Source organism: Dendrobium catenatum, unplaced genomic scaffold (genome assembly GCF_001605985.2).
Source record: "Dendrobium catenatum unplaced genomic scaffold, ASM160598v2 fragScaff_scaffold_414, whole genome shotgun sequence".
In the NCBI taxonomy this organism is placed as follows: Eukaryota; Viridiplantae; Streptophyta; class Magnoliopsida; order Asparagales; family Orchidaceae; genus Dendrobium; species Dendrobium catenatum.
Window position 1 is genome coordinate 179,353 of NW_021318876.1, and position 23,343 is coordinate 202,695.

Sequence of the window (23,343 nt, forward strand, 5' to 3'; positions counted from 1 at the left end):
TTTTTGGGGGGATTTATATACATACTATTTTATTTCATGTTAAAAAAAATATTTTATTTCATGCTATTAACATATATAACATCTAAAACTTTAATATTATATGCCTACCACATATAAAATAAATATAGGTGTATAAAATAAAATATTAAAATTTATAGGGTGATATGAGTGGTAAGAATGAAAAATAGAAAATGCATATTTTATATTAAAGTTTTATATAAATGATAGTTATAAAATATTAAAATTTTAATGTTAGATATGTAAATAAAATAAAGTGGTGTGAATATAATTTTTTTTACTCATTTTCAAGCCGCCTCTTATTACAAGCTTACTATAAAAGGCCGAAAACCTGTTCCTGGCCTACGCACTACACTCTGCCTCCATGTCCATGGACGCCGACATCGAGCGGGTTCTTTGGACCGCGGAGGAGATCGCCGACCGTATCTCCGCGCTCGGAGCCCAGATCTCCAAGGACTTCCGGCGATTCCCGTCTCCCGTCATCGTAGTCGGCGTCGCCACCGGCGCTTTTCTCTTCCTTGCTGACATCGTCCGCCAGATTACTCTTCCAATCGCGGTAGATTTCATCCGCGCTGAGTCCTACGGCTCTGGAACAAACTCAAATGGCGCTCCCATCATCTCCTGTGACCTGAAGCTCGATATCAACGAAAAGCACGTAATTTTGGTGAGTTTATGATAAATTTGGTTGCTTAAAGTCTTCTTTTTTAGGTGGGTGAGTTATAAACCTCTGTGGATAAAATTTATGATGGAGAATATATTAACTGCTGGACCAGAGATCCGTTCAGTTGTTGCTTAAAGTTGGGAAACAATGTTTAGGGCATCTCCAACGGAGAACTCTATTTTTCAGGCCAAAATACCGCAAAACCCAAAAATGGCGTGGTGTTGCTCCAATCGAACGCCATTTTTTTGTTTATGCGCAAAGGTAACGATCCTTCTCCTTTGACGCGTTTTTCCGGTTGAGAGAGCAAAATAGCGTGATATTGGCGTTGCACTGTTCACCCAAAAGCAAATGGCGGACATTTTGGCGTTCGGCTGGAGCGACCGAACGACGCCAAACGCTCGTTTGGCGTTCGGTTGGAGATGGTCTAAACCAGTTGAAACTTTCAAATCTATCACGTAGTTTTTTTTTTGTTATTAAAAACATCAATGATTTCATACTACCTAAAGTTCAATTCTTGCAAAATGTAATGATTTTATTTTCATACACAAAATAAGTTAAAAATAAAATCATCATTTTCTAAAGTCCATTCTGCTCTGCATGCAATATAATGAGTTTTAGTGGCAGTTTGGTTGGCAGATGTTAGTATATTGATTCGGTGAGATCTTAAATAGTTATCTCATTAATTGCATTCATGTCATATTTTGATGACATTTTAATTTAGATAAAATTTACCGTTAACTGATGGTTAAAATAAATTACTATGAAATAAAAAGAATCAAAATCATTATTGATCCCCTTAACTAATATTAAATTGTTGTAAGGTAATATTGAACCAAACATAATTTATATGATGGAAGATATTATTATTTAAATACAGCCATTATTTTGACAGCACTAATATCTTTTTTTTTTTTAAGAGAAGCCTAAGCTTAATAATTAAAAAGAAAGAAAAGCAACTACAAAGATGATTCCTCCTTCAATTTGTTAAAATAGAAGGAAGAACCTTATTCAAAGAGAACTCATCCCAACCAAAACTAAACAAAGCATAGTTAGCACACAAGTTTGCTAACTCATTGTTCACACGACCTATACAATTGAAAATGACGAAGTTGAAATTCTGTAAAAAATCCATACCCTCATCCGTTTGTGCTTTTTTAAGATAGTAAATGATATTATAGTTGTCTCCTTCAATGATGATGCCTTTATATTTGAACATCCAATCCTTTATCTCATATTTTAAGGAATGAATAGCTAATAGTTCCAGCTGAGCTATGTCCCAATGAGTGCACGGTCTACCATAGGCATAAAGAAATCTCCCTTTGCAGCCCCGGAAAACTGCTGCTATCCCTGCTTTGTAGGAAGCAAGTATGGATGCATCTACATTTACCTTTAACCATTTGGGTGGGGGAGGATGCCAATTATTGGACAGTCTTGATGACTGGTTGACAACCCAAATGCCCAAATTATATTGACTAAAGCTGTAAGAAACCGAAGATTGGCATATGGCATTAGAAGCTATAAAGACTTTCCTCCACTCCTTCATGTATGAATTTATTTCTGCTTTTTCAAGACAGGAACACTGTGTTGCAATACAAGTTAACCACCATTCCTTTCTTCTTTGAACTGGATTCCAGCCAATTAATGCAGTGTTCAATATTATCAAATAGTGGAATGCAAAATCCCCATTGGTTCAGATGGAATAAAACCTCTTTGAGTTTCAAACATAAACACATGATATGTTCAGTCTTCCGTGGAATTACATCCTCTTGGACAGTTAACATGATCAATTAATCTTCTATAAGATAAGAATTTAAGCGTTGGGATTGCATTTCTACAAAGTTTCCACCAAAATACTTCCACCCTGGCATTTAGCTTAACTTTTTTTATCCAATTCCATAATTGGATATCATTATTCTCTATAACAAAGGCTTTATAAGCTAGGCCGATAATAGACATACCAGAATTTTGATGAATCAACTCCATATAATCCTCTCCACCATCTTTAATAATTTTAGTTTGAATGATCAATTCAACAAGCTCCTTCCCAAATGATTACAACAGCATATTTTCATTCCAGTGTCCATCAATAATGAATTTGTTTGAAAAAGCCATTTCTTCTTCTTGAGGAACAACAAACGTAGGCCATCTTTGAATACTTTTATCTAATAACCAAATGTCTTTGTAAGCATCCACTTTATCTCCATTCATAAGAGTCCATCTAACTATTGGTTTCAGCATTTTGAATCCTTCGGTTAACAATTTGTAAGATGATGAGCCAACCATTCTCCCATTTCCCTTATCCAACTTTTCTCCATATTTAGTGACCATAAGCTTGTTTAAAAGTGAATTTTTATTTTGATAAAATTTCCATGCCAGCCGTGCTTTCAAAGCTGGTGATTTTTTGCTGTTAGAATGCATTCCACGGCCACCTTTGTCCAAACGTTTGCACATTTCTGACCAACAGATATAATGCAATCCTCTAACACCATTCTTCTTATTCCAGATAAAGTTTCTGCTTATTTTATCAAGCTCATCCAACACTCTCTTAGGAACCAAGGAATGAGTAGCATGAAATGTTGGTAAAGCTAGAAGAATTGATTTAACAAGGGTCATTTTACCCGATAATGACAGCATTTTGTTTCCCCATTAATTAAGCTTCTTCAAGGCATTTTCAATGATAAATTGAAAATCTTTGGGGCTGTTTGGTTGCCTGCAAAGTAAACGCAATGTAAACTAAATACAGTGTAAAGTAAATGTAGTGCATTCCAAATACTCTGAGGCTGTTTGGTTGTCTGCAAAGTAAACACAGGAGAAATATTTCCCTTGTTTGGTTAGATATATCTAGAGTAAAGTAAAAACAGTGCATTTGTAATATTGTTTTGTCATTATAATTTATATATTTATAAAAGTAATCACTGATTGTTTAAACTTCGTTTGGGATAGCTTTCTTCTTGCTTTCTAAAACAGCTTTTCAGTACAAAAATTAACTAAAAAACTGTTGTAAAAAATAATATGAAAGTTGTTCCAAACTTTTATCTCAAGAGAAGAAAGGATTTATGTTCTTTTTAAGCAAGAAAGAAGAAGATCAAGAAAAAGAAGGAAGACGAGGAAGGAAAAGAAGATGAAGAGAAGGTAGAGGAGATTACCAAAACCCAAACGACAAATGGGTCTCGACTCAAACAAGGTTATTTAGAAGCATTCTTAAGCATGTAAATAAAAATATTATTGTTTTTAGGCAAATGCCATTACAACTCTGTTCTCATTACTTTCCACTCAAACTCCTCACATTCAAAAATAGCATTAATTTCATGAGCTCTCCTCTGATAAAAATCAAAATTGAGATTGTTAGCATGGGAACTAAAGCTACTGTTTCGCATGGATGGGCCTACAACATTCTTTTATCCTACAAAAGAAGCGTTGGTTCGTTAACTTCTATTTAATATCAAAGACAGCAGTTAAATAATAATTTATAAAGGCCATGAAAGTCCAATTTTGATGAACCAAGATGATGCTAGTTTTTGACAGTCCAAATAAAATATAATAAAAAAATCATAATAACCATTGATCTTTGACAGTCCATATGACAACGAAGTCTGCTTTTCATCCTCGAAGAAGAATTGAATCAGAAAAATTTCAGTTAAAAAAAACGAGTAGGAGAACTCAAAAGCTTGACCTTTATAACCAGAGTTCGGAAAGAGAATATCTCTGGAGCATCAATGCCATTGAAATAAGCCTTCACCTCCAGTATCCCTGACCTCGCAGCCTCCGGCGCAATGAAAGCGGTGATGATCGCAGCAAACATCGTCAGAACCAGATTTAAAGCTGCAAATACTCCAAATTCCCAGAGATAACTACCACAAATACAATATACATCGAAGCAATCGATTCAAAGAAGTAAAAATAAGATTTTAAGAAGATAAAAGCAAGGAAATCAATCATCTTGTACCTGTTGGCAAGCATCATGTTGGATGTGACGATGAACTTAACGCTTGCGATGTTCTCGATAGCGAGGTTGAAGAAAAACCCAACGCAGTCGGACAACACGTCGATTATGAAGCAGAGGACCCATTTGAGAATCAAGTCCCCGAAGAACTCGACCCGCCGGTCATTGCGCGCACACAAGTCCTGGTTTAGCAGCTCGTTCTCGGCGATCCTTCATGTCTCATCTACCCTAATAGGAATTTATACAATATAATGGTTTAAGCTAATTATTATTCCTAATGAATTCACTATTAACTACTAATCAAATTATAAGTGGATTCACATCATATTAAGTGGCATGTAAACAAATTAATCGATTCCATTTCTTTACATTTACACTATCTATACGTGTTCAATACCCTTGATTTCTCAGCAATCATTGATGCAAAATTCGTTTCAAGTTAAGATGTTTTATTTCAAAAAGACACATGCAATTAAGCATCAGAAAATCTATAAAATTAACCTTCTTTTCTGCTGCAACAACAAGAAATCTTCATCTGCAAGCTTTCTGACCGATAAGAAGATGTGCCTGTTTGCGAAACTTGCAGGTTATTAATGCTTGGGCACCTCGTATCAACCCCAAATCCTCTCTGGATCCTTAAATCTCATCCTGTCCTCCTTCTACCTCTCTCGGGTCCATTCCAGGAACATGAATGATTGCTCAGCGCCGAAGCCGCCTCCATAGTCCTCTAGATCCCCGCTATCAAAAAGCGTCACAAAAAAGGAAAGAAATATCTACAACAAGAACGATACCTCTTTATCCCGGTTTCCTTCAGCTTCTATTATCCGCTGCAGATCTAAAATCAGAACCCAGCACCCTACACCTAACCACATTAAATTTATTCAAAATTCAAATGAAACCCCCGATTTCGACCAAATGAGAATAACGATCAATTCAAAGCCGAATCCATAGAGTGAAAAAGAAATGCCTCAAATCCAATGAAGAATCCGCATAGGCTCTACAAGATAGAACATATCAGTTCGGCGCACTATAAAAGACAGAAGGAGACGACCCGGGATAGGTGGAGCGGACGAAGTAGGTGGCAGGCGGAGAGGGAAGAGTACTCAAAGTTGAGGCTTTCGATGGGGCAGACGTGTGAGCCGACGAGGGCGAGCTGGGAGGTTGATTTGGAGATAGTGCAGTTGTGTTTGGCGAGCAGGGGATTCGTTTCATCGATGGTGGCGTTGATCGCCATTGTCGTGGATAACAGAGGATCAGAAACTATCTCCGACGATACTTCTTATCTGCTACATAGTGGATGTAGTGGGCTGGTATGAATACTGAACAGGGGAGCTCGTCGAGATTCGGGCATTACCCGGCATCGAACCCTGAAATTGCAGCTGGATCCTCCGCCGCCGTCTTGAAGAAATTGCCGGCTACGACAACTGTCTCATGCGCGGCGAACCAGGACGGTTTTGCGGAACTAGGCGAAGCACACCAAGCAGCTACGATGCGGGAACGTTAGTGCCATCGCAGGACTGGAGAAGAGAGCAAGGAAAAACGGAGAAAAATGGAGAGTATAGGTAAAGCTTCGGCGAAATCATCCCGTAACAGACTTCAAAGAATTTCTAACCCGCTTAATTTGAGCGGGTTTCAAAGTCGCGCGAATTGCCTCTCCTAATACCCCGCTAATGCTTTGGAGGTATTCCGTTCCTTCCGCTCAAAATTAACCAAACAGACAAATTTAGTAAAAACATGTAATTATTTTACTTTACCCTCCTAATTCAGGCAACCAAACAGCCCCTTTATATTTAAGTCTTCTCAAAACAATCTTCAAGCCAAGATAGTTGAATTCTTTAACAGCCTTGAATCCCATGATTCTCTTGATGCTTTTTTTCTTCTTTTTTCCCACATAGTTACCGAACATCATAGCAGATTTGTTCAAGTTGATTCGTTGGCCAGTCCAATCACAAAAACTATGAAGTATTTTCTTCACTTCTATAACTTTCTTCTTATTAGCTTCAGAGAACATGATAACGTCGTCAGCGTACAGTAAATGAGATATTCTAGGCCCATTCGAACTGATTTTGATGCCACAAGAACTTTGTTCAAAAGCATTTGAGAGAAGTTGAGAGCAAAGTATAAAAAGGATAGGAGATAGGGGACAACCTTGTCTAAACCTGCTTTTGGCTTGAATCCAGTTAGTGTATTTGCCATTGATGATAATAGAATATTTTGGGTCTTCTACACACTCCATGATGAGATGAGAAATTTTTGGAGGGAAGTTGAAGTATGTAATCACTTTCTTTAAAGAAGACCAAGTCATGGAATCATAAGCTTGTTCCATATCGACTTTAAAGGATACTAGACCCTTAGAGGCCTTGGAATACGTTAGTTTATGAAAAATCTCCTGTGCCAACAGAACATGGTTCGACAATGACCTCCCCTTAATGAATGCAGCTTGTTCCATTGAGATTAGTTTTGGGATAACTAAAACCAATCTATTCAATATAATCCTTGCCGCTACTTTGTACACAGTGTTACATAGACTAATCGGTCTATAATCAGAAGTGAGCATAGGATTTAATACCTTTGGGATAAGAACTATTAGAGTCTCCTTCCATTCTTTGTTTAATTCACCATTGCTGAAAAACTGATTTAGAGCCATCCAAAAATCAGTTTTGATGATCCCCCAATAGGTTTTAATGAAGGCGTTTGTGACTCCATCATTACCTGGAGCTGTATTACCTTCCATTTGATCCAGAGCATCTTCCATTTCTTTCCAAGTCAGTTCGGCTTCAAGGAGGTTATGTTCTTCTGTATCAACACAAGAATTCACTGCCAGCCAGCAATCCAATTTACAATTTCTTCCCTCCCATTTTTTCTGAAAAAAATGTAAGAAAATCTCTTCCATTTTGTCTTGTTCTTCCACTATCATTCCATGTTCATTCTTAATTTTGATGATTTTGTTGGCGTTTCTTTTAGCACTAGCGTAAGAATGGAAAAAATTTGAATTTTGATCTTCCTCCTTTAGCCACTTAATTTTGGCTCTTTACTTCCACTAAGAATTTAATCTAGCCATAGTAGAATTAAGCTCATTCACCTTATCTTTGAGACTCCAATATTCGAATTCAGAGAGAGTTCCATGTGCTGCTTCCTTGTTTTGAAGATCCATGATCTCATTCAAAAGATCATCATTAAGCTTGTTCAAATTCTTAAGCTTAGATTATCCTTGAAGTAGAGATAGCACTATTATCTGATAACATTGAATCAAACATCCTTGCTTCACTTTTTGGGGTTTCCTTGTTATTCGTTAAAATTGTCACAAGTCTGGTTTCCAAGAGTGGAAGATTATTTATCTTGTTAATTATGGATTAAATTTGAATTTCTATTAGTTTATCCATGTTTACATTAGGTTGTATTGAAAATAGTAATCTTATAAAGTTGGAATTTTGTCTGCCTATTATTAATTAAAAAGTATCCATCTTGTTTTTCAAAATTTCAACCATTCAGTATTTCCATTCTTACATTAGACTAGTCCAAGTCAAACTGAAAATACTTATTCATTTGTATTTTTCTTTTTAACTTGTAAACCTGCTGTGCTCTGTAAGATGATCTTTTTTATGTTTGTATTTGATGTAGTGATATAATAGCTGGTAGAAATAGCTTTTGACAGGATTCAGATTTGAACAATTTATTGTGTTACATTTATAGTTTGTTTAACGCCATGTTTCACTCATTCGGTGCTATTTATTATCAGTTTGCTTGTTATAAAATATTTTTTTGTACTAAGAGATGTAATGATAAAATCAAAATCGTATCTTGGGCTCATTTGGTAGCTTGGAGATTAAAACGTGTTTCGAAATATGGTAGAATTTGTTAATTGTCATTTTCATTGGATATAATTAGAAAATATTTGCTTAAAAAGTTTGCAAATCTACACAAAACTGTAATATAACGATCTTATTTTCACATATAAAATAAGTGAAAAGGAAATCAAAATTTCAAATCATGATTTCTTCTTTTAAATCAAATCAACCCTCAGGAATAGAATTTTTACCATTCCAATACCAACTTCCATTTTCTTGAGCTGCAATTATTATAAATCAATTGTAGTTTTTTTTTTTACTTTTTAAATGCATATATAAACTTGATTTCTATATTTAGCTCATTTTTTCATTGTTTATGGTTTGAGTCCAAAGGACAATAAATCAGACGTCTAATATGCTTCAGCCTATTGACATCTTTATTGGAAATATTGTTGAAGAAATTAAATTCATAGGAAGATGTTTTTGTTGTTAATTTGCTACATTATTCAGAAGAAGAACAACAACAACATCAAGCCTTTGTCCCTCTACGTCGGGGCGACTACATGAATCCTTTTTCTCCATAGTGTTATGTTAAAAGTCAAATTCTTGTTTAAATCTAATAAAGAATTTTAGAGACTTAAATATAGTGCTTAAAAAACACGAAATGAATCACCCCCTTATGGGCATTCTTTTAAATGCTATTTACTTACAATTTGCCTGCCTCATCTCTCAGTTAATTTTTTGATTTGATTCAGGATCTAATGTCTATAGGTTGATACTTTTGAAGGTTGAAGATATTGTAGAGAGTGGTGCCACACTGTCCTGCCTCATTTCACACTTAAAGTCTAAAGGAGCATGCTCTATATCAGTTTGCACTTTACTAGATAAGCCTGCAAGAAGGAGAGTTCATTTTGAGCTTGTTGGTGATGGAAAATTTTACTGTGGATTTGAGGTATGATATCCTATGGAATAAATCTCCAAAATTAGTACCTACTAGCTCTCTTGTGAAATATGGGTAGCATGCTCATAATTTTGATGTTTGCGGGATGCATAATTTTCCTATCTAGATTCATATCAACTTTACCAGTAGTGTATGACTCTCGTCTCTCTAATCCTCATTCGGCATTATTGCATTAGCCTTGTTAATTAATAATAATATTCGTCTTTAGAGTTGAATTTTTTGAATGTTCAATAGTTGGTTGTGAAACCAATTGAAATATGAAATGATATACCAAGGGGATAGTGAATTGATGTTTTTAAAAACTTTTTAAATACTTTTAAACTAAAAACCAAAATTAAATTCATTACGGAAGCGATCAAAATTCACAATGTCAACAAAAAACAAATACAAATTTTTGTTTTTCTAATTTTCTGATTTTTTTTTTGAATCCACTTCGATCATTCACAATGATAGTCAAACACAAACCAAATTGCAGAAAATAAGATATGTAGGAAAGTAAACACTGTAGAAAGTAAATGCTAAAAATAAAAGAGCCCAAATTAAATTTTTATTCTGGTTCGGTCAACTTTACTCTCCTTCGGGTATTGTACTAAATAATTGTTACTCTCCTTCAGCCCCATCGGCTAGGTGAAGAAGCCCTTACAAAATCCCTTTCACTAACTTAGTGCGATAGAGTAGTCGAAATCCCTTTCACCTCCTTGATACGGCAGAGTAACTGAAAGCTCTTTCACCTTCTCGGTGTGGCGAAGAGATGAAATTCCTTTCACCTCCGTGATGCGGTGGAGAGTCGAAATCCCTTTCACCTCTTAGGTGCGGCGCAGAGCCGAAATCTATTTTAGCTTTTTAGTCCGGTGGAGTTGCTGACCATATTTGGACTTGAAGTCTTCATCCATAAAGCTTCCCTCAAGACAAACAAAGATACAATAGGATAACTTCTGGTGCTGATTAGTCGTAGCAACCATGTGAAAAACCCCTTTCATACTTTCTTCAAACCCTTAAGACTATTCTCACTCTCTCACAGTCTCACGCTCGCTCACATTTGCTCAAAGCTCTCTCTTTAAGTTCTTTCAAGAAGAAACAAGCTATTTAGTATGATTTATAAAATAAAAAATAAAAAATAGACGACCCAAGATAGCCAAATATTATTCAAAATAAATTAAAAAGAGTTTAAATAGTGGGCTTCTAAAATAAAATTTTTTCAATTCTGCCAACTCTATTCGTACAATATAATTTTATGATCATACAGTACATTTAGTTCAACACCGCCATAAATCATTCTGTATAATTATAAATCATACAATATGATTAGCTTAAATCAAATATCGAATCGTACAAGATGAATAACAGTACATGCAGAGAGTCGTCAGGTGTTTCATATAGTATGATACATAATCATTTAGTACGATTTCCCATCAACATAGATTCGATTTGATTCATTAATCCCTAGACTTAAGTTAGGCAATATTATTAAAGATCATACAATATAAATAGGTTTGTACAGTATGAACAATTCAATTTTTAAATTTTAAATTTGGCTATTTTAAGTAAGTTAGATTCGAACGATAGGTTTTTTGATAATAGTTGATCGTTCTGTATGATATGTTGTTCGTACGATATGATTAGTTATAATTCAAATTTATTTTTCTCAACAACAACAATAACAACAAGCCTTTATCCCACTATGTGGGGACGGCTAAATGAATCTTTTTCTCCATTGTGTCATGTTAAGAGTCAAATTCTCATCTAAATCTAATAAAGAAAGGTCAGTTCTAATATTTTCTAATCAAATTTTTTTAGGTCTACCTCTAATTTTCTTAATATAAGTCAAATCTAATCCATCTACTTTCTTAACCAGGTCATTAGAAGGCTGCTGTTTTATGTGACCAAACCATCTAAGGCGACTCTCTCTAATCTGAATTTCCACTAAGCTACTACAACCTTTTCACGTATATGCTCATTTTGTATCCTATCTTTAAGAGGAAAGCACTCATCCACCTGAGCATCCTCATCACTATAAATAACACTTAACTTAATATCATGCTTCTCTTTTAATGGCCAACATTCTGCACCATAAAGCATTACATGTCTCATTATCATCTTATAGAATTTCCCGTTATGTTTGAGAGAGATTTTTCAACCTTGCAACAAGCCCAATGTACTGATCGTACAGTATGATATAGATTGATCTTTATGATTAACAAAAAAATTAAAATAATTTTTTTTTTTCATTTCTCCTTGTATGTTTGCATGGTTTCTAAGCTAATATACACCTTTTACATACATTGACTCAAGAAAAATAAAATTATAGATTTTTCACGTAAGTCTAACCTTTACAACCATTTCTTGAGCTCTGACTCTCAGACGATGCTTTGTGTATGTTGAACCTGAAGTTTTTGTGCTGCAAATAGAAAAATATGCATTATATAAAATAGAAGAAATTAAATAATCATTGAATAATATTTATAATTATCAAAACACAAGGTCACGTTCTCGGATTGTAACAATCTCTGCTTATTTGATGATGACAAACATTATTGGCTGAAATTGCAATTTAATTTTAATTTTATGCTAAGTTCTCCCCTTATTAAGTGATTCCTTTAAAATAAGGAGATTTTTTTAGTTTTACTTTAATTTTTTTAATGAGCAAATAACATATGAACATAAACATAAAAAATAAAATCATAACAAACACTGAAAAATAAGTAATACAAACCGCTCTAATAAAAGCAAACCAGTACAACCTATAGATTCCATATTCTCTCTTTTTGCATCACCAAAAAGGAGAACTAAATACAACAATACAGATCAAACACAAATAAAATACAAGCACACTACAAAGATCAAACTACACTTCACCTTATACTCTACACATAGGAGGGACCCTGATCAGGTGGTAGGGTATTGGCCGGATGTAGCGGTGAATGGAGGCAAATTGATTACTAAAACATACACAATCAGCCTCTTGCTGCTGCTGCATCTGCTCCCAAAATTGAGTGGACTATTTAATGTGTGTATTAACCTCAGAACTAACCGGGCAAAATATTTCATGCCTTACAAGGGTACTGGTACTCAATACGTGGAGCTGGTTGTTCTTGTGCTCCCCTTGCTTCTACTTCTTTCTCTGAATAAGATGCATCTACTGGGGCCCTATGGCGCTCACTTTAGATAATGTGAAAGAAATTGTCTGTGAAGAAAGTAGGTAGGTGGTCTAGTAGTGCTGGGAATGTCAAATTGTATTTGGTTTCTAGAATATAGCCAATGAAATGTCTTATGGCTAAGTTCTATTTTTTATGGGCTCACAGAGTTCTAATAAAAGTGAGGTTTTCTATGTATCAAATGATCATATTAAAAGCATTAAATATCATGCCAGACATACACTATTAAGTGAGTAAGGGTAATAAAGGAGTGATATTTATGTGGTCACTGACTTTGAGAATAACACTATTCCGGAGAACGTGCTAAATGGAACTTGCATTAAAGACTAGAGAACTCACTAAAGGTTGATGTTGTGGTAGGAGAGAGTTCCTAATTGTTGTATTGATAGTAGTCCAATTAAAGTGTAAGGATCTTGAAATAAAATGTGGGGATGTGAAAGATTTTTCTGAATCAGAATTTTGGTGTCTGTGATGGAGGCTCATCTATATTGAGTTTAAGCATTCTTATCCTCCTTACATTGAAATCTATCATCCACCCTTCAATGGGAATCTAATTAAGTATGCTTTGGGGTTATGGAAATTGACTAGGAGAGTATATCTTTAGAAGGAAGTGAGTTTTAAACTTTGAGGTGTGAAGACAATGAATGGATTACCCTCCTTTTTTAGCTCTAGTCAATTATATAGTATGATTGGTAGATCATACAATACGATTAAGTCCATTCAAAAGGTTCATCGGGAATGTACAATCAAAGGTCAAATAGTATAATATGATTGGGGGTCCTCTTATACGATTGATGTAATTTCGATCGTCATGATGAGTCGTTGGTACGACTGTTAACTAAAATAGATCGTACAATACGATGAAATATTTGTACAATACAAATAACAATAATTGATTCTCCAGAGCATTTAATATGACAATTATTGTTGTGTAACGGTTGAAATTTACATGTATCGTATATGATGATTGGTGTATCGTACAATACGATGAGTGTATCGTATAATACAATGTGAAAAAAGTTAACATGAGTGATGATTAGAGATAAATCCATAATAAAAACATATACACAAACAATAAAATTGGATTATGCATTGTAGGAGCGAGAGCATAAAGTGAAAGGTCTTCAAATATCCTAATAACAGAGTTGTTAGTAGAAGTTAGAGGAAGTTTTTTGCACCGACAACACCGATAGGACCTACTCCAGTGATGCCAAATGTTTACAACTTATGATATTTAGAAGATTGATAGCAACCTGAGAGTTTTATTGGTAAGAAATTTATTTGAATGATTGAATGCCGCATTTCATACATAAGTGAATGACATATGATAGAATGAATTGTATGATTGTATGGTTATATGATTTGATGAGATTTTAATTTGATTTGAGTTTTGACCGTATGACTTTGTTTTATATTGATTATTGTCCCCAAATCCTTAAAGGAAATGACAAGGATGACAAATTTTTAGGGTGGGTAGATTATAATAATCCAAATTTCTGAAAATAATGGAAAATGGAAAAATCTGAATTCCTGTTTGAATTGCAATGCAATGGAGAAAAAGGGAGAAATCTAATTTTTAGCGGTTACATTGCTTTGTAGCTTTTGTAGGAATTGCTCAGATTATTGTAGGTGATTATAATCATATATCTGGTTTTAAAGATTTTGATTTTAACCGTTTGATTCTCCCTAGAACTGTTTTTATTGCATTTTTCCCAGTTTTATTGAACTTTTATTGCACAACTTTGTTTATTTTATCGTACTGATTGTCCTGGATATTTTGAATGTACCATTTATTGAATTTCACTGGGTAAAACTAAAGTTGCTGTATTTTGTATTGTTTCTACTTATTAAATAACTGTTATTTTTACTATAAGCAGTCTGTTAATACAATCATTGGAAATGAATATGGATATATGATTGAGTAATAAATTGTCGCTATTATTATTATAGCACAATGATAATAATATTTGTGAGGACAAGTAAAAGATGGTTTTACTGACATTGATTGGAGACTGACTAACCTGTATAAGATGGTGGGTCTACAGACTTTTCTTTAAATACTATTGTTTGGTGTTATTATCTACTTATTCATGTGATACTGATTGTGAGTTATGAAGAGATGATTACTATGTTGATGGTCAAAGAGTGACGACTATATTTACCGAGCCAACGAGACATTGATACGAATTACTACTTATTGGGGAAACACCGTTTAAACAGAGACTTCTTATTTAGTATGACTATTGAAATGCTTGTTTTGATTTATTGTTATTGTTATTGTAAGACTTGGTTAGAAAATATCAGAAATAATCTTTCTTTATTAGATTTAAATGAGAATTTGACTTTTAACAGGACATAATGCTGCCAAAAGGATTCATGTAGTTGACCCCACGTAGTGGGACAAAGGCTTGATGTTGTTGTTGTTGTACTCTATGATTTTATCGCTTTACTATTAATATTTACTGATTTACTGATTTACTATCACTATATGAATTTACTATTATTGTATTGCTTTACACTATTATTGCCACCAATTTTACTAACACTACTGATACTGCTATCGATACGACATCGATACTACTATTGATTCATTGAATTAATTACTAATATTGATTCACTATATTGATATTGTGCATGTGATTAATTAAGATATTGATATATGATAACTCGATAACATGTGTACATCATTATAGGTTTTATTGCATTGATATGATTCGAACAGTTTTATTGATGTTTTGGTTTTACTGGTTTTACCGTTTTATACTGCTTTACTGGCTTCCTTATTACAATGTTTTACTGTTTAAAATTCTACTACTACTGCATGTACGTTTTACTATTTTTTGCATCGATTCATGATTATATGATGATATAATATTATATCTTTCTTTGAGTTAGTTGTAGGATTGGATGATTTGCTATATTTTTTAGCTTATTATATATGATTTAAATGATTTCAAGTCAGTATATGAGATTGATCAGATCAGGATTCTCCAGATTTATTGTTAGTTTATTTCTTTCTGTCTTTTAGCTATTCTTTTGAACTTAAGACTATTAGTGATAGATTGTAATTTTATGATTCCGTAGTATTATATATGATTTTAGAATAAGAATGCAAATGTATTTTGATATTTTTATTACTAGTTTTGTTTCAGTTGATTTAATATTGATAAAAGAGAAATGGTAGCTCTGATATTGATTTTAAAAGATACAAAAATAATTCTTCTAAATTTGATCTTGGGACATTACAATAACTGCCCTAACCCATAGGAAATATATGACAACCTCATCTCTTAGGCTCGTTCCTTGCCGATGGCTTGTGTGCTGAGCTAGTGTACATTGCAGAAAGTAAAATGCATATATATATGCATGCCAGGACAAATGTGTTTGTGTATACAGTATCATTACCTTATCCTCCTAGAACTAGCTTCCGTATTCCTACAAAGTCTATAATATGCACATCGAAAGAAACTTATTAAAATGATTACCCTCTAATGCAAATCTACCACTTATAGGAATGCAATGCATATAAGATGAAGCGTGTATGAAAGTAAACAATGCCAAATAGAAATTTTATTTCATTTATACAAAAAATATATATTTTTAATTTATTTATTTATACAAAATAATTGTACAACCCATGATTTACAATAAAGTAAATTGGCCAGACTCCACCACAACAAATCTGGTTTTCTATGCAATGAAATATAGATTTAAAAGTATTTGTTTATCATCTACTAGCTCTGAGTCTTCTATAGAATTTTAAAAGATAATACCCTCCAAAGAAGAGGAAATTATCTTTTAGAGACATAGTACTTTTAAACCTTTACAATTCATTGATGCTTTAGAACTCGATGCATATACATGCTACATTTACAATGACTATTTATATTTACATTATATCCTAATTGCATGCTACAGTAACTCTTGCAAGTAATAATAAGAAGCAACAAAGTAAGGACAAAATTGAGTGCAATGCAGGTGTATAAGATCTAATGAATCTAATGCAACCTAAAAGAAATTAAGATACGAACAAAAATGTAAACTTGTATGGCATTAAAAGTGCTGAAATGTAAGTAAATAAACACAAGATGCCCTTCAAGCTAGACATTTGCAAGCATAACAAATTAATCACCGGCCTAGTCTAGACTAAAGTCAGTTGTTTTAGCAAACCATCGACAGTGCATGAAGAAGGTTATGTGGCTTTCATATGTTCTAATGGGTTTATTATTTAATAAGTTATTTGGAAGTGTTTGTTTATTAAAGGCCAAAATTGATTTTTAATTTGTGTTTAAGTCTTAATGATTTAGTGTTTTATTATGATAAAATGTTGCAATTGATAATTTAGTTTTGAAGAACCATATAAGCTAGTGACTTCAAAGCCTGCAAGTCACTAACCTAGAAGTCCTAAGGCTCATAATTGTAATGCTAACATTCCCTCATATAGGATATATTGGTTGCATAAAGTACTTGAGATTTTAGTAATGATTTATTAGGTGTTTAAAAAAAAAAGCTTTATAAATTCAATATATATATGCTCTTCAAAATAAACCAAACATAATATATGAAGGTTTTAATTTATTATTGATTTAATAGAGGTTGGTTGAAATAAATAATATGATATACGTTATTGTTATTCTAGAGCCATGTGATTTATTTCATCCTCCTAGCGACTAACCCTGCGTCATCGTATTTCCATACAATATACCATATTCTTTTTTTTTGGGTTTTGAAGTAATAAAGATTTTAATTTGTTAAAGTTCATTAGGGGCTTAAGAATCTAATGTATATATGCCTTTCAAAAGGAGGTGTGCATAATGCATAAAACCCCTTTGATTTATTTAAAATTTATTCAAGATACCACATTTGAATAAGGATCTTTATTTAATGATTTAATATTTAATTAATAAATTCATTTAATTAAAAGAAGTTTAATTTAATGAATTATCAAATTTTATTTAGTTTAATTCAATTAACATTTTTTGTTGTTCACTGATTTTTATTTGAATTATTTAAATTTTAATGATTTATTTATATTTTAATTCAAATTTTAATTAATTTAGTTTGATCCAATGCTTTAAAAATCGGACCGGACCGGCCGGTCCGACCGGTTCAACCGTGAACCGGTCTGATGGCCGGTTCGGTTCACCCCTAAAACCGCCTTCTCTTCAAACCGGGTAGTTTTGGCCAAAACCGCCGGTTCAACCAGTGAACCGGCGAACCGGTTCGGGTTTTTTAAAACCTGCTGGTTCAAAATTTTTTAATAATAATTAAATAAATTATTTTATGTTAAATTCTTCTAAATGTTAATATAAAACTATAAATTTTATATTAAAGACATAATCAATTAATTACTTTAATCATCTCACATGTCTTCTTTCTCCACATTATAGCTAATGTCATGAGAGAAAGAAAAGAGGTATATAACCAAGATAAAGTACCACCTCCAAGAGATGTGGGACTAAACTATACAAAGCAAAAAGTCACTTTTAAGTTCATATATAGTTATACGCTTATACACACTATACAGCATAGTTTTTTAACAAATTTTTTTAATTAATTTTTATAATATGAATAATATTTATCTTTTAAGTTTATAATATTTATTTTTTATTCATTAAAATTATTCCGGTTCGACCGGTCGAACCGTGAACCTCTCTTTCTTCCGGTTCGTTGTCCGGTCCGATTTTCAGAACCTTGGTTTGATCATTAAATTTTATTATAAAATTTATTTAATTATTTTGTTTTTATTTGTTTATTTAAGTTTTATTTATTAATTTTTTTTTAATTTTTATTGAATTTATTATATTTATTTAATGATTTAAATTCTATCTTTATATAAAAAAAATTGAGGAAAAAAAATATAAAAAAATTGAGGTTGGATTTTAATTAATTAAATTAACCCAGATGCTCAGGTGATTTAGGTCATTGGTTTGGTTCAACCAATAGACCATTCCTGAGAAATTAGGATTAATATGATTAATATTTAATTTTATATGATTAATATTTAATTAAGGGTTAATTTTAAATTTATTTAATTTTAACTGAAACTGAAGTTTGATTTTAATTTTCATTTATTATAGGATTGATTTAGAGTTAATTGAAACTTATTTTAGATTTTTAGGATTTTTGTATATATTAGGGCTCATCTTTGGTTAATTAACTGCCTTAATGACTTCCAATTAATGTGAAAATAATTCATAGGGTGTGAAATTTCACTATGGGGCTGTTTGGTTGCCTGAAAAAGAAATGCATTGTAAAGTAAATGCAATGTAAAGTAAATATAGTGCATTCTAAATACTTTGCATCTGTTTGGTTGTCTGCAAAATTAATGCAGGAGAATTGTTTCCCTTGTTTGGTTTGGTAGAACCAGAGTAAAGTAAAAGCATTTTTTTTATAATAATTTATTCTAACATTACAACTAGTGTATTTATAAAAACAGTGTATTTATAATAATTAGTATTTTTTGATGTTATAAAATATAAATAAGTGTATTCATTTATTGCACGATCTTATTATATATTTTTAGAATATAAGATATTAAATTATCTTGAATTTCACAGCAGTAATCTCAGTGCAAATTCAAAGCTTTGAAACTCATCTTGATGCATTTAGTATTAATTCTTCCTATCTCAAAAATAGATCAAATAACACTAATGATGATACTTATGAGTATAATAAATAAATAGATTTATATACGGTAAAAAATCGAGGAAATTTTACTATGTGATAATCCCACAAATGAGACAATTATTTCATCTAACTACAAAAACCAGTATCATATATAAGTATGTACAGAGAGAGAGAGACCATGAAAAACAAAAGAATAATTCACAGGGACTCAAAACCAGTAAAGTGATCATCTGCTTCACTGGAAAAACTCATAAAAAGCAGTGAACTCAACAAAACATAGCTAAAACAAACAATTTAACAGTCTTCAGATTTTCATCTGCAGTTTTCATTTATAGCTCCTATCAGAATCTTTCCTCTTTCTTCTTCCCTATTTGGTGTAATGTCAGCTGCACCATAAACAAATGAATAGTTAATTAAAAATTTTAAGTTTTAAAATATGCCATTACTGATATTATAATTGAAATGCTCCTTACTCAATGTACACGGCTAAACCATAAAGAGTTATCATCCTCTTGAACTTCAAAGAGTAAGGAGCGAATCACTCAATATTCAGGTTGCACCATCGAATAAGAATAATTACTAATTAATTTGATTTAGTATGAGAGAATGGATAAATCCTTTAGATAGCATTTAACCACAACTTGTAAACAACAGAGGCATTTCTTTCACCACATTGGTTGCTCAAATGAAACCTGGCCTGTGCAGAATTCACAGGAAGGAGGTTCAAAATTTGCTTTAGAAGATTTCCTTATCGACTTCTTATGCTAATCTCAAATAAACTGCTCACATAATTTAATTTCCAATAGACAACAACTTAAGTCTCATGTATTTCTTTCTTTGCTAAGAGGAGAACAAAGATTAATGATTCTGCAATTGATAGAAGAACACAAGCAAGAAATTCAAAGACAATAATTTTAAGCACCATGAACTAATACGAGTTCCTGATTAACAAAAAAAAGAACTTTTTTAATTCTGACTTCAATAAATTGATTGTGCTAATTTAAATTCTCTTAAGCCTTAAAATTCGTCTCCATTTTCTTTTTATTTTTTCACTTAAAACTTCAATGATCCTTCAACCATCAATCAGCCTCTCGACATTAAAGAAAGGAGCAAGATAAAAATATTTTACACAATTTTCATTAGTTTGACATCTCTCAAGTCTCAAGCGTGTTTCCTCAAGATGCATATTTTACAAGCACTTACCAATTCAGTGGCATTCTGGAAGATGAAACCAAGCACGACACTTGACGTTGGTGTTCGATTGAGAGCAATAAACTGCAAGGGTGCCAAGAAACCGTCAAGGTATACCTGCTAGAGAACCCCAGATCAAAAAATTTCTAATATTTAGAAACTAACTTTTAACTTAGCACTAATAGGCTAGAGATAACATGACTGCTTTGAAATAAATGGTTCCAACTCAAAGCTATGCTAGTTCGGTGGATTGACGGGATCTGCCCGAAGAACGAGTGAAAGGTAGAAAGTTACCTTCAGAGATAGCAAGCTCCTGTCTTATGATCAAAATTTTGCAACTTCCGATCCGACAGGAAAAGGGGTTGTCGTCGAAGGAGCGAAGCCAAACAAGAACGAAGGAGCCAAAGAAGCCACTCGTGCAATCTTACACCTCTAGAAAGTTACCTTTAGAACTTGCGAGCTCCCGTCCTGACTTCCTATGAAAATGTCGCAACTTCCAATCAGACAGGCAAAGGGAACGTCGTCGAAGGAGCAAAGTCGAACAAGAACGAAGGAGCCGAAGAAGCTTCTCGTGCAATCTTACACCTCCTTCGAAGCAATGAAGCCGAACAGCAATGAGGATGATGTGAAGGATTTCTTCATCGAGAGAATTTATAACCCGCTCAATATGAGCGGGTTTCTAATTTGCATGAAACAGGCCCCCTAATACACGCATAATGCTTCGGAGGATTTCCTTTTGTTCCGCTCAAAATTAACCAAACAATCAAATTTAATAAATATGTGTAATTGTTTTACTTTACACTCCTAATTCAGGCAACCAAACAGCCCCTATGTTTGTCAGGTTTGAATTTCATCTCTATTGGATGTGCGGAGAATTTTCTAAAAAGTTTCGTAAGTTATCTAGACCATACCTTAAATTATTTTCCCTAAGTGTTATTACTATTCAAGTAGGTTTGAAATTTATGTGATCTAACCGATGCATAGAAATAAATAAACCACAACAATTTGGTGCATTCATGCTCTATGGATTAAGATAAATAAATTTCTAAAGTTTAAGGTCAAATCATGACCCATAACTTTGCAAATTCAATTACAAAACATTGGGTAATCATCAAGGCCATAGAAAATTAGAGAATGTAAATAACATTCTCTAGTTTACTCTGTCCAAAGATGAGCCCTAAATGATCATTTGTTAGGGAGAATTAAATGAAAAGCAGTGAGACTTTAAACCCTAATTACTCCTTTTACATTGATCATTATCCTCTGAAATTATTTTTAAATTAAAAATGCCCAAGAATATGAAAATTTGATGAGAAATGAATTTATGGTGATTTTTGAAAATTGTGGTATTTTCTAAATAAAATATTACATTTAATTGGATATATCCTATGGCGACCAATGATTGTCAGTCATTGGTGTTGGTAGCATTGCGGCGGTCACCTACGTCGCTTGTTGAAGGAGCTGCATGGCTTCACTTTTCCTCATCAACAAGGCGCGACTCCGTCTGATCCATACGGCCGCGAGCGAATGACCATGATCTGGCCGGATGGGATTCTATCTGTCTGGCTCGTCAAATTGGATGGAATGGATGATCTGTTCGAAGAGATCCAGACTATTCATGTGAAACTGACAATATGAATCAAACTAGATTCATGTTGAAGGATTTTCAGGGTAGTGGAAGTAGCATCAAACTCTCAAAATACTCAACGAAGTGCAATGAGATTTTAAACATAGCTTTATTATGATCAGATGAAGGATGGGGGAGTGTTTTGAGGGTTTGAAAAGCACTTTATGGAAAGTTTTTTAAAGTTAGGGAGCGTTTGGGACGGCTGCAGCTGTCGGTAAAGTAGGTTGTGAAGTTATGGTACAGAAAGTTACTTTTTGAACTTGCTGTACAGAAAATAGTATATTTTGTTTGGATGATATAATTGTGGAGCTGCTGTGCTGCAGCTGTGTGGAAACAATTTACTTCGATACCCTTATATATATATTAAAATGAAATAAATTTTTTTAAAAGATAAGTTTTTTTTTTTAAATATATACGATATCCAACTTGCAATTCTAAATTAAAATTGTATTCATTTTTACAAAATATTTTAGGACTTCTAAATGACAAAGAACTCATAATTTTTATTTTAAATAAAACTAAACTAACAATTAATATATAATAATTTTATTTTCAATAAAATTTAAAAGTGTTGATTGATTAAATTTATTTTTAATTAAATATATTTTTATAATTTTTTCCTTTAGTTATTTTTAAATTTGAGAGCACCTTATCTTTCTGGCATCCTATCTCTCAGCTATTCCCCGGAGTTGGCTTCCTATCTCTCAACTTAGAGGAAGCCCCAGCAACCATACTTCAGAATGGCTCATGGAGCGGTGCTTGGTTCTTTATTAGTTCCCATGCATTGTATAAACGACAAGTTATCTCTTCAGCAGCGAGAACGTAACCCTCTTCTTCACCTCTTCCCAGTGGCGAACCTCCTCCACTCGGCGAGAAAACTGGCCCCCATTGCTCTGCTCACCAGGTCTGTGACAAAGGAGTTCGCTGATGACAGGAGAGGCCGGAGGGGAGGAGTTTGACACCGAGGTGGCGGAGATCAGTGCGGCGATGGTGAGCGAGGTGAACGAGTTGGAAGAGACTGCGCTTCTCATAGTTGCAGAGAAAGGATATCTTGATGAGGTCGGAAGCGGTGCGGCGCAAAGGTCGCCAATATTTGCAAGTGGGGGGATTTACGTCATTTTTCCTTGGAAAGCAACAAACCGCGGGAGAAGGGGAATGGTCGCGGGAAGCAACTCTGTGCTGCGAATTTATTCTGTCGCAATCCCCCAAACAAAATTTTAATAACTTTTTATAAAGCAAAGCAACTGTGACGCCGTTCCAAACGCACCCTTAAAGGTCCTAAGCTAGGTTTTAAGTTTACCTTTATTGGATGGATCTCAGAAGCTGTTTAAGGGCTTATTTTGTTCCTTGATCTCCCTAGAGAAAGTCC

The 23,343-nt window shown here is 33.4% G+C and overlaps 1 protein-coding gene across 1 annotated transcript in view; it reads left to right on the forward strand.

The window, feature by feature from the left end:
* The first annotated feature begins 353 nt into the window (after positions 1-353).
* The window catches only part of LOC110115876 (hypoxanthine-guanine phosphoribosyltransferase), a 36,199-nt gene continuing 13,209 nt past the window's right edge, over positions 354-23,343 (forward strand). The window contains exons 1-2 of the mRNA XM_028694190.1: positions 354-682; positions 9,198-9,362. Coding sequence (XP_028550023.1) covers positions 383-682; positions 9,198-9,362 — 465 coding nt within the window. The 5' untranslated portion in view covers positions 354-382. The remainder of the gene's footprint in view (positions 683-9,197; positions 9,363-23,343) is intronic.